Source organism: Nuphar pumila, chromosome 1, assembly GCF_984573655.1.
Source record: "Nuphar pumila chromosome 1, dmNupPumi1.hap1.1, whole genome shotgun sequence".
Classification (NCBI taxonomy): Eukaryota; Viridiplantae; Streptophyta; class Magnoliopsida; order Nymphaeales; family Nymphaeaceae; genus Nuphar; species Nuphar pumila.
Genome location: NC_143249.1, coordinates 43135060 through 43148249, shown reverse-complemented (window position 1 = coordinate 43148249; position 13190 = coordinate 43135060). Strand labels below are relative to the sequence as shown.

Genomic DNA, 13190 nt, shown 5'->3' with positions numbered 1-13190 from the left:
TGCAACGGGATTGTTAGTGATTGTTATCTTTATCTGTATCTGGTGTGCTGAGATCTGAGTTATGAATTAGCTACCTTATCTTCATGATAGTTTACTTAGAATTCATGTGATTTATTTCAGTGTGGGGGAGCTTCGGTGGGCACGTGCCACAAACCGAAGAGTAGAAAAGGTTAGTCCTTGGGTAATTTGTTACGGAGTACCACATTTTCTGTGCTCATGAAGTTTCAAGGTGATGTTGATTGCTGCTTGCTTTTGCTTTCATTCTTTCTCCAGATTGATGATGAAACCGAGTTGATTGATGATGGCCCACTAATTCCTGGACCTAGAAGAAGGCTAATCTTCACCACCCAGCTAATGCAGCAAATAGTTTGTCCCTTACCAGCAGCAGTTCTCTCTGCAGAAGCAAGTACAGAGTATGAGACAGCAACCTATATTCTTGCTAAAATGTCATTAGGAGATGCATGCAGCCTTGTCTCCTCCTTGGTGGCTGATTCTCAAGCACATGCTGATAAGGACAACCTGTAAGAACCTTCATTGCAAATATGCTATTTACCTAATTGCTTCTAAATAATCCTTTCTAGAGGATAGGGATGCGGGTCATATGGTTCTATAACTCTTGGGATTTGATGCTGTCATGATGTTTTTAAAGTTTCTTTCTCTTCCTTTGCCAGGACATTCAGAAGGCTAGGGGATCAGTTTATCTCAAAACTTGTGGAAGGCTTTATTGAAAAAGCAAGCAACTTAGAAAATAACTTTTTGAGGTACTATCATCTACAAGAATACCAACCTAGTTCATTATTGCTCTTATTAGCAAGCTCTTACATATTATTTGGTTTCTCTTCTTCTATTTGATAGTATTTAATGACCATTGTTGAGAAGCAGTCACCGTAGCATTAAGGGTAGTTTAGTAATTATTTAATAGGTCGAGTCTATCGTATTTTCTTATTGTAGCAAAGGGTATTATTGTACATGATTTATTTTCTATCTAATCTCTCTATTTAAGTGAGATTAGACCTAATGAGAGATTAACGATTCTTCCTCTCTCTCTCCCTCTCTTCTGGTTTTCTCAAAACCCTAGCCGACTTCAACATGGTATCAAAGCAGGACGTAGCTCTGGGCATCTGATTTGATCGACCCACATGTAGATCGGGTCCAAGTAGACTTTCTAGTAGTTCTAAATGTCGCTATTATTTGGTCATTGTAGATGATTTTTCCAGATTATCTTGGGTATTCTTGTTAAAAGATAGGGCTGAAGCCCCCAGTATTCTCAAATCCTTGATTATTGAAATAAAAAATCAGTTTAATTCTTGTGTCAAAGTTGTTTGTACTGACAATGCTCTAGAATTCAAATCTTCTGAATTGTTACAATTTTACAAAAATCTTGGAATCCAACCTCATACTACTTGTCCTCATACCTCGCAACAGAATGGTCTAGCAGAGTGTAGACATAGACAAATTCTAAATATTGCTCGTTGCCTCATGATCCAGTCTAATATGTCTGCGTCTTATTGGGGAGATGCGGTTCTAACTGCGGGATACCTAATAAACCGTATGCCTTCAACTAGGGGTAGCAATTTCTGACACGACCCGCCAACCCGACCCGCCAACCCGCCTCTTAGGCGGGTTCGGGTTGGGCTTAAGCCAACCCGTTTAATAAACGGGTCAACCCGCGTAACCCGTTTATTAAACAGGTCGGGTTCGGGTTGGGGGTATGCCAACCCGCCAACCCGGCTGACCCGTTTAATAAACGGGTTAGGCGAGTGGGTCAACCCGCAACCCGTCTGCCCGACCCGTCAACCCGCCAACCCGTCTGCCCGACCCGTCAACCCGTCAACCTGCCTACCTGCCAACCCGATCCGTCAACCTGACCCGCGAACCTGAAAACCCGTTTACCCGACCCAACCCATTTATTAAATGGGTTGGCGGGTCGTGTCGGGTTACCCGTTTATTAAACGGGTTGGGTTCGTGTTTGCCACAGCCGACCCGTTTAATAAACGGGTCGGGTTCGGGTTGAGGTATGCTGACACGCCAACCCGCCAACCCGACAACCCGACCCGATTGCCACCCCTACCTTCAACTTCTGTGGGGGATCGTATTCCCATTCAAATTCTTAGGCCGGAAGCTCCTCTTTTCTCTATCGCTCCAAAGGTATTTGGCTGCGTGTGCTTTGTTCATAAACTCGGTCCCAACTGAGATAAATTGTCGCCCTAATCTATAAAATGTATTTTTGTTGGGTATCCCAAGCACCAAAAAGGATCTCGTTGTTATGATCCCATATCCCAGAGAGAGTGTGTCAGTGCGGATGTTTCCTTTTTTGAGTCTATTTCATAGTTTTCTAGTACTTCACCAAGATTTTATGCCAGTCAAGGTGATTCCTTTCCTCCCTTTCCATTAGAGTCTGTCTGCCTTGAGCCTCTTGTTCCAAGTCTGACTTTGTCTCGTTACAGAAATCCTCCTGTGGTGTACACCGATTGAGCTCCATCCAACTCTATGCCTTCGCCATCAGCTTCTCCAGAGGTGAGTGTTCCTGACCCTACTAACGAGCCGATTGTTGATGGTGATTTACCTATTGCTCTTCGGAAAGGAAAAAGGCAGTGTACACTACATCCTATTTCTCAGTTTATTTCCGAGGCCAGACTTGGTGTTAATATGAAGAATTTTGTATTAGCATTATCTGCTGCATCAGTCCCTCTCAATCATCATCAAGCCCTTCTGGACCCTAAATGGGCGAAGGCCATGTAGGATGAAATGGATGCACTGCTTTCTTGGAAAACATGGGACTTAGTCGATCCTCCACATGAGGCTGATATTGTTGGCTGTAAATGGGTCTATACTATTAAGTATAACTCAGATGGATTCATTGAAAGGTTTAAAGCCCACCTGGTTGCTAAAGGCTACACTCAGACCTATAGAGTGGACTTCTTTGAAACATTCTCTCCTGTTGCTCGTCTTGGGACTATTCGTCTTGTTTTGTCAGTTGCAGTGCACCATGGTTGGTCTCTATGTCAGCTTGATGTGAAAAATACCTTTCTGTATGGAGACTTGGAGGCGACAATTTACATGCAGCAACCTCTGGGGTTTGAAGTTCAGGGGGAGTGTCAGAAGGTATGCAGGTTGAACAAGGCAATCTATGGTCTCAAACAGAGTCCCCGTGCGTGGTTCTCCAAGCTGGTTGAGGTCATGTCAGCATTTGGGTTTGTTCGATCTGCCTCAAACCACTCTCTTTTTATTAAAAAGACTTGTACATGGATTGTGGTTATGATAGTATATGTTGATGACATTATAGTCACATGAAGCAGTGAAAAAGACATCTTTGAGACCAAGTCCCACATTCAGAAACACTCTGTGACTAAGGATCTGGGACCACTCAGATATTTCTTGGGCATAGAGGTTGCAAGGAGTAAAGAAGGATTGGTTTTGTCACAACAGAAATATGTCTTGGACCTGCTGAAGGAGACAGGGATATTAAGTACCAAACCTGCAAGGATTCCTATAGATCCTAAGGCTCATCTGTTTGATGAAAAATAAGAGTATGTGGACAATAACCGTTATCGCTTCTTAGTTGGTAACCAGACCCAACATATCTTTAGCCGTGAGCAAGATAAGTCAGTTTATGGACAAACCTACAAAGGCTCACTAGGAGGCTGCAATGATGATTCTCAAATATCTAAAGTTATCCTCTAGTAAAGGACTATGGTTTAAACAAAATCCTTCTCTAGATGTTACTGCCTACTCAGATGCAGATTATGTAGGGTCGGTTGTTTATAGAAAGTCGATAACTGGATTCTGTGTGTTTGTTGGAGGAAATCTGGTTATTTGGAGAAGTAAGAAACAAACTGTTGTTGTCAGGTCAAGTGCTGAGTCAGAGTATCATGCTATGACTCAGACCGCTGCAGAGATGATGTGGGTTAAATCTGTGTTGACTGATCTTCAAGTGAAAGTCTCATTACCTATGAAGATGATATGTGATAATAGAGCTGCTACTTATATTGCTAATAACCCAGTGTTTCATGAAAGGACAAAGCATATTGAGGTGGATTGTCACTATGTACGTGACTTGGTACAAACTGGGTACATTTGTACCAAGCACGTATCTTCAGAAAACCAAATTGTAGATGTCTTCACAAAACCCTTGGCTAGTTCAAAAATTTCAAAGTGTTGTGACAAGCTGAACATTATTGATATATATGCTCCAGCTTGAGGGGGAGTGTTGAGAAGCGGTCACCGTAGCATTAAGGGTAGTTTAGTAATTATTTAATAGGTTGGGTCTATCGTATTTTCTTATTGTAGCAAAGGGTATTATTGTACATGCTTTATTTTCTGTCTAATCTCTCTGTTTAAGTGAGATTAGACCTAATGAGAGATTAACAATTCTTCCTCTCTCTCTCTCTCCCTCCTTCCTGGTTTTCTCAAAACCCTAGCAGACTTCAACAACCATTACATGGAATTCATGGTTTCAGTTTTTACTAATATTACAAATTAGCATGGCTGGATAAAACCTATCTCGTTTGTGTCTGTCATATATATATATATATATATATATATATATATATATATATATATATATATATATATAGGGAAGGGGGACCGTCCAACCAAAGGAAGGTACAAAATCTACAACCAATGATGGTCTGACAACTCCCCTTCTCCAATGCTTGAGCATCTCATCGCTAAGACTTCATGTATTTGTTCTTTATAATTTATTTAGTAAGAAATATGCTTTACATGAAGACTTTACGACACATAGGCATGTTTTTCGAAACATGAAAAATCGACGGCTCACAATGCATTTAAAACTTTACAATACAAAGCATTTCGGGCTGTTGTTTTTTAGCGCTTTAAAAAATGATGGCTCACAATGCATTTAAAACTTTACAATACAAAGTATTTTGGGCCCTTGCTTTTTAGTGCTTTAAAAAATGCATCTAAACATCGAAAATTCATAATCCAAAACATGTCGCTCACTAAATGGGTGATAAAAATCCAATATGTAAAGTCCAATAGATGAAAAAAATCGATCGTTAGAGAAGGAACACCGTCTATAATCATTGGTTGTAGATTTTGGACGTTCCTTTGGTTGGACGGTACCCCTTCCCTATATATATATATATATATATATATATATATATATATATATATATATATATATATATAGAGAGAGAGAGAGAGAGAGAGAGAGAGAGAGAGAGAGAGAGAGAGAGAGGTCCTCCCACCTGTCCTCACTTTCAAAAATCTTATGCAGATGTGTTACAGTAAATCTGGCTGTGTGGATATGATCTACATGGCCAAAGACCTTCTAAGGTACGATTTTATAGCATAGAAAATTTTGAAACCATTGATTTTAGGTTCTTGTAAAATCCTATTTATACATCAAAAAAAGTTAATCCTGGAGTTGGTTCATAGGTTTTCGGCCATGGAGGTCACATGCGTATTGTCAGATTTTTTCAAAAAACACATCTATGTATGGTTTTTTAACTTAAGGTGATGACAGGTGGGTGGACCATCATCTCTTTCTCTCTCTATATATATCATTGAATGCAATTTCTTGCCAACTGTTTTTCTAGGAGAGGTTTTCAATAAGTGGGTTTTTCTTTGGGAAAATTTTGGGATTTTTAAAAATTTAAAAATATAAAAAATAATAAGATAAAAAACAAGAGGTTTTGTGTCATTTTTCTTGTTAAAATATAAGGAAATAATTTTGAAATCTTTAAAAAACAAAACAAACAAACAAAAAGTACAAAAACTGGCTTAAAATATATAAAAATAATATTTTTTTCAAATATCATGATAATGTCGTGACATTTTGGCTATATTATGGGGTTACCTTAAATTGCTGACAATATAGCGGGCAATTTTTAAAATATCTGCGATATCGGTGGCTATGCTACTGAACTGCCATAACTTATGGTGGTACACTTTGATTTGGAAATTTAAGCTCTGAAACTGAATAACTAACCTTTGGATCATGTTTATCAAGTTCTATTTACTATTTTTGTGTGGTAAAATTGGTCCAAATATGATGTCTTAGAGTATTTCTAAATCATCCTTATATTCATAAATGTGAACCATCGATTTTTCATTAACTAAAAAATTGAATCTTATGCTATATTAGACATGATGACATGATAAAACCTCCTAAGATACTAAATAAACCATATGAAATACATTTGTATGTTTTAATTTAACATTTGGTGGATAAATCCATTCAAACAGGAGTATACCACTGCATAATATTGTGGGTCAGGACTACCACACAAACACGCACAACACAATCTATCTGTCTAGTTCAAAATCATAGATGCATTCAACATGGTTTTTGTGGTAGGGATTGCGTCTTGGATTGTGTCATTTCGATGTAAAACCATGTTTTTCCTACGCATGAAATTTTACTGCCACTTAGGAAACCAGCTTACTTGGCACAACTGCATGATCCAAAACATGTTTTCCACTAAACCATGTAGCTCACACCTGCAAGGATAGGTAGCAAAAAGAAAAAAGTGAAGAACGTGTTCTTTACTAGATTGTACACTGTATTGGCAGTGGCAAATCGAATATCTTCTCTCTCTCTCTCCATATATATATATATATATATATATATATATAGGGAAGGGGGACAGTCCAACCAAAGGAAGGTCGAAAATCTACAACCAACGATGATCGGATGGCTCCCCTTCTCCAATGCTTGAGCATCTCATCGATCAGACATCATATATTTCTTTTTTATAATTTATTTAGTAAGAAATATGCTTTACATGAAGACTTTACAACATATAGATATGTTTTTCGAAAGGTGAAAAATCAATGGCTCACAATGCATTAAAAAATTTACAATACAAAGTATTGTTGGCTGTTGATTTTTAGCGCTTTCAAAAACACATTTAAATATCAAAAATTCGTAATCCAAAACATGTGGCTCACTAAATGAATGACAACATTCCAATATGTAAAGTCTGATAGATGAAAATCTTGATCGTTAGAGAAGGAACACCATCTATTATCAACAGTTGTAGATTTTGGACCTTCCTTTGGTTGGACAATCCCCCTTCCCTATATATATAGAAGTGGTAGCTTCCTACCACTTTTGGGTTATTTTTCGCAAATCTGACCCTGCGGATGTGTTCAACATGGTTGATTTGCTAGTAAACAACATTTGGATCATGTTTTTTCAATAAAAAATATGATTTTTTAGGCCTTGAATATTTATGAATATCTTATACAGTTGATTTTTAAATCTTATAAAAACCTACCTGCGTGTTAGAATTGGATGATCTAATAGTTTATTCATATAAAATCAAGCATGTAGAAGACATGTATGGACAGATTTAAGGAAAACATGCAAAACATCTTCAAAAGCCTGGTAGGCTGGTGGTAAGCCAGAAAAGTGGTAGGCAGCTACCACCTAATCTCTCTCTCTCTCTCTGTATATATATATATATATATATATATATATATATATATATATATATATATATATATATATATATATATATATATATATATAGGAAAATGGGAAGATACCCGACCCCGTACCAGATGGAATTTTTTAAAATTTTTTGATGTTTTTCGAAATTCTAACCTTACAGATGTGTTCTACGTGCTTGTTTTCATAGGAATCGGGCCTAGGATCATTTAATTCCGATGTGTGGATAGGTTTTTATAAGGTTCCAAAATCAACAGTCTACAATTTTTTAGGACTTTTGAGACTCCAAAAACTGTTTTTTCATCCAAAATGCATGATTCAAGAGTCAATTCCTATGAAAACAAGCACGTAGAACACCAGTAAGGTCGGATTTTTGAAAAAAAATTCATCAGGTATGGGGTCGGGCAGGGATGAGTTGGGTACATTACCATTGCTCTCTCTCTCTCTCACTCTCTCTCTCTCTCTATATATATATATATATATATATATAGTAATGTTTGCTATCATGGGTAAGGAGCCCTTTAGTGAAAAAATGTTACATTTTATTTTTTTTCAGTTTTTTTCCACATCTGACCCTCCTGATGTGATGTACATATTGAGTTTAACAGAAACTGGCCTTTGGGTCATGTTTTTCTGACACAAATGTTAGATTTTACATGGGTTGAAAAATCAACGGCCTACAATATACCAAAATTTTAAACCTCAAAAAACATATTTTTACATCGAAAAACTATGATGCAAGGGTAAATTCCTACTATTTTTTACCATGTTGAACACATCCATGAGGCCAGATTTAGTCAATACAGCTTCCCCTTATGTGTTCCAACTTTTGAATGTATAGTTTCCTGTCAAGGCCACATATTACCCATCTCTCATCATGTGAGTTCAGGTGATTCCTCACTGCAAGACCAACCACCTGGATTGTAGATAACTTTTTTATTGTGCTTTTTATTCTTCTTCTTCTCCTACACTGAAATAACCAGAATAACTCCCCCGGAAGAATGAGAAGAATTAGAAAATGAATGCAGAGGGGGTGTAGTTACTACTAGGTTTTCAATAATACCAGCGTCAGGTTTGGGAAGGCCAAACCGTGTGGTGAGATGACATTATGTTTTCAGAATGTCTTGGGGACTCTGGAATGGGAAGGCCAACCTCTGATGCTCATCTCATGGACTACTTCAATGGCAAATCATTTTTCTGCTTCCTGTTTCGGTGCGCTGCATCAGAGGTTAATGGTCTTTGAAGAAGAGGAATATTTTATGAAGTTTTGTGCCTGTAGGCTTGTTCTTCATCTATGCCACTGTGGTTGGATCTAAAAAGCTTGAAAAGATAAGGCACTGACGGAGCATTAAGATAAAGCAAGTAAATCTATGGAAGGATAGGAACCTTTGTGTGGGATCAATTCCAATCAATTGTGACTTTTGAATCACTTCGAACTTAGCTGGAGTCGAGCTTGTCATTTGTCCACCTTCTCATCTCTTCCATTCTGGAAGGTAATTCAATTGTCCACCTTCCCCTTGTAGGGTCAAATCTGTAGGGATCATGTAAATAGATAGGCCCATTTCCTTCTGCCGAGTTGTTTAACCTTCCATTTTACAGTCCTTTGGAGCGAAAGGTGTCGCAGGTAGTACGGGCCCTCCGACTTCCAATGAAAATTTTAAATGGTCATGACGTTACATTTTACGCTGATTCAAATAAGGGGACAAATGTTATACACGGATGTTAAGAGTTGTATTATCTTAAATTAGGATCTTGGGTACAAAAACCTGCCATTGCATCCTTGTGTCCATTGATAAACTGTTGCTGCTGCTGCTGCATCTATTCCAACAATTTTTCGCAATTGTTGGTTTTCAGCACACATTTTTAGTGACTTAGTTATTGATGTTAATCGTCGTTTGTATTGTGACTTAATCAAATGCTCTTGAGAACCTACTTGGATTCAATTGCATTTGCAGAGTTGCATGCATATGCAACATCCTGCCGAATCATTTGCTGAACGCGATAAAGTATACAAAGGACACTGTACTATATGGAATTCATGTTATTTTGTCTCTCAATTAAATTCCTGCTCGTTTGAATTTTCATAGGTGTGTTGACAAATAAAGCAAGTCAAATGCAATAAATGCTTTTCTAATTGTTGGAGGGTGGTACATTTCAGGTTCGGGAAGGGGCCTTCAGTGTTGGATATAACAATGGAATGCCAGGATTTAGAAAGGTTCTCCATCATCAACCGTTTTGCAAGGTTCCACGGTAGGGGCCCAGCAGAGGGAGCAGCAGCAGTGGCGGTAGAGGGTTCCACTTCTGCCCCTGTACCTGTTGCTTTCTCTGTTTCTTATTCTTCATCATCCTCTGATGCTGTTGGTGTTGTGCCCAGAAGGTTATTCCCACAGAGGTACGTGATTGCTGTCGCCATGCCTCGAAATCTTCCAGAGGGGGTGCAATGTCACTCACTTTAATCATTAAATTAATTGATTTTTTCCTCTTTCTTCTCCTCTCTCTCTGTCTCTCTCTCTCCTCATTGTGGGTATAGAATCACAGGAAAATGAAAATAATGAGTTACTACCAAGCTCGAGTAATCCTTTCAAGTGCTTCAGGCCTGTAGTAGTTTTTGTTTTTTTATTTTAAATATGTATTGAAAGTCTTAGACCAGTTTGAGTTTTAGTGTCTAACCAAGCAGAGCGGGGCTTGGTGTTAGGTTCAATATAGACTTGAGGATTTGAAGCTTCTAGTATACTATGTTAACACACAGGTCATAAATTCAGTGCTGTGCACATAATCATGCATTGTTTATGTTTACAATTGGATGCGCATAGATGCACATCTCAAATTAGTTTTAGACATGTACTAAATGCTTAAATATCGCCCTTAATTATAAAAACTGGCCTTATTTTATTTAATGTGCCGACATGGGCCATAAGTTTCCTGAAAACTGCCAAATAGAGACCTCAAGATAACCTCCAACATAGTGACAAAAGTTTAAAACGGCAAAATATGGGCAGCCAAAAACTTGGGAGATTTTGAAATTTTCATAAATGCATTTTTTTTGCAAAATCTCGGCAATAAAAAATATTTGTATAAGAAAATATAAATAAAATACATTAAAAATAAAATTCTCGGGAGTTTTCATGATAAATATCAGCTAAAAATGTAAATATCGTGATATTTGTCACGGTCTAAAAATCTTGTGAGAAATTGCTGTTTTAAACTTTCAGGCAATTTCTCGTAATATTTGTCACAGAGCCTCCAACATACTGGAAAACGTGTGATTCTTTTGAGAGTTATAATATTGCCCTTTGGATTTGAATGAAAAAATACATGTTTACCCTCATGGAAAAGAGATCATTTGAGGGTATAATTATTAGGGGTGGCAAAATCTGACATGACCCGCCAACCCGACCTGCCAACCCGCTTCTTAGCCGGGTTTGTGTAGTAAATGGGTCGACCCGCCTAACCCGTTTATTAAACGGGTCGGGTTCGTGTTAAGGGTATGCCAACCCACCAACCCGACTGACCCGTTTAATAAACGGGTTAAGCGGGCGGGTCAACCCGTTTACCTGAACCCGACCCACCTGTCAACCCGTTTACTCGAACCCGACCCATTTATTAAACGGGTTAACCGTGTCGTGTCGGGTTACCCGTTTAATAAATGGGTCGGGTTCGTGTTTGCCACAAGCAACCCGTTTAATAAACAGGTTGGGTTCGTGTTGAGGTAAGCTGACCCGCCAACCCGACCCGATTGCCACCCCTAATTATTATCATTTAACTGATATTGAACCTAAGTTAATGGGCGATGTAAGAATAGGTTTTTGTTAGGCATTTTCCAGATGCCCGTATGAGGAAATTGAGAAACGTGAGACCCTTTCCTGAGCTGATGGGGGAAAAAGGTTGGCCTCGTAATGGGATAGCGCATCAGGATGGGTTCTATGTTATACTATATATTATATAATGTATATTATATATATATTATATAATGTATATTATATATTATATTCAATGTTATATATATAATATATGCTACTTTTTATATATATATATATATATATACACACACGGGCTGCCTTGGTTCGGGAGTTTGGGCCTAATTTATTGGCCCAAGCCCACCCACGCAGCGTTGGGGCTTGAGTTTTAGGCTCTATTCATGGTGATTGATCTGAATATAGGCAAGATCATGACTGATCTGAATCCAACTCGGATTTTAAGCAATACTGCGGATGTTGATGGATCAGGTTTGGATTGAATATGTCTGAGTTTGAATCTAATTATGTGGATTTGGTAAAGGAGATTAGCTACTCCAATCTGATGCAGTATAGCTGTTTCCAATTGACTCCAAATCCAAACCTGAACGGGATTAGAGACAGTAATGCTTAGATCTGAACCAAGGCCAGAATGTGCATCCCCAAGACATAGGCCTCAATGCGAATTTGGATTAAATGAGATTTGACAAGATAAAAATCGAATCTAGTTCCTAATGTTATATGATGATATTGAATCTAGTATAAAAAGCTTGGAGACAGGCATTTTACATCTAAAAAATTATAAATGGTTTGATTTAGGTATAGATTTTACAAGGAATATTAATCCATATCTAAATCTGAAAAGTGACAGCGTGTTACACCAATTCCGTTTCAATGACAATCAAATCTTATCTTAATCACTGTATCTCAGAAAATTGCCATGATTGGAGCTCCAGTGGAATCTGATCCATTTGCACCATTAGCTTGAGGCCTTGCTGCTGTTAGACACTCAAGCTCTTTGTCAACCAGATGAATGGAGGCACTGGGTGGAACTTAGCTAGGGATGTAAAGGGGTCGGAATTGGGTCAGATTTAGGCATTGCTAAGTCTGACCCAATCAGGTCTGATCTAATCAGATTCAGAGTTGCATGAAATCAGATAAAACCAGATCCGGATCCGCTAGCCTAAAACCCAATATGTATACTTGATTGGAGTGGGTTTTAGTCGAATTCACGTTTGAATGCAAAACTCAATACCAAACCCGAATCCAATTATTGATTGGATCCGAATTGGCTACTGAAACCAATTAATACTATGCAGATTCGGGTCTAATGTTGGGTTACATCCAACCCGTTGACATCCCTAAACTTAGGCATGTTTTCTTTATTTAAAAAAAGTTGTTAATTGAGCCGACAAATTTAGCTTGCTTCCAGCCCACAGGAGCTATACGCATCTGGCAAGGGTGACCCGTGAAGCTGAAGGGACACACGAATTGGAAACCCATGCATGGTTTGCATCCCTTACCACAAGGCTGAAGCTGGGATGCATTCTTTGGACACTATTTCTTTTGGTAATGAAGAACTCAGCCTAGGGGATGCTCGGTGCGACAGCCCTAGCTTACTAAACTCCCAATAATTGGGTTCAATAAGACAGCTGGGTTAGGGCTGGAAAACGAGACCAGCAGCTCGCTGTTTGGCCCGGCATGTGTCGGGTTGGAAATTGATCTCGGCGAGCCAAGCTACGAGCCAGCTCATTTAGGTAAATAAGCCGAGCACGAACATGGCAAGCTTGGCTCTGCTTATATAGGCTCGTTTTACATAATATATTATATATATAATATACATATTATATGTATTTTATAAATCATATAAATTATATGTATCATATATATTGTATATATCATCAAGCTTAAAAATCCCTTAAAAAATATATATTTTTAAAAATGATCCAGCTTGTGACCGGCTCGCCAAGCTTGGTTGTAACGAGCTAGGGCTCGACAGGTACGGCTCATTATTCTGATTTACCAGCCCTAGTTAG

General features: G+C 38.4%; 1 protein-coding gene across 2 annotated transcripts in view; it reads left to right on the top strand.

Moving 5' to 3' along the window:
* Positions 1 to 10277, top strand: part of LOC149848829 (uncharacterized) — a 30348-nt gene extending 20071 nt beyond the window's left edge. The window contains exons 8-12 of one of the 2 annotated variants that reach the window (XM_089997661.1): positions 121 to 169; positions 274 to 521; positions 672 to 761; positions 9579 to 9812; positions 9959 to 10277. In XM_089997661.1, the coding sequence (XP_089853787.1) occupies positions 121 to 169; positions 274 to 521; positions 672 to 761; positions 9579 to 9812; positions 9959 to 10022 (685 nt within the window). In that variant the 3' untranslated portion in view covers positions 10023 to 10277. Of the gene's footprint in view, positions 1 to 120; positions 170 to 273; positions 522 to 671; positions 762 to 9578 lie in introns of both variants that reach the window. The other variant, XM_089997654.1, reaches the window with a different exon arrangement.
* The last annotated feature ends 2913 nt before the right edge of the window (positions 10278 to 13190 follow it).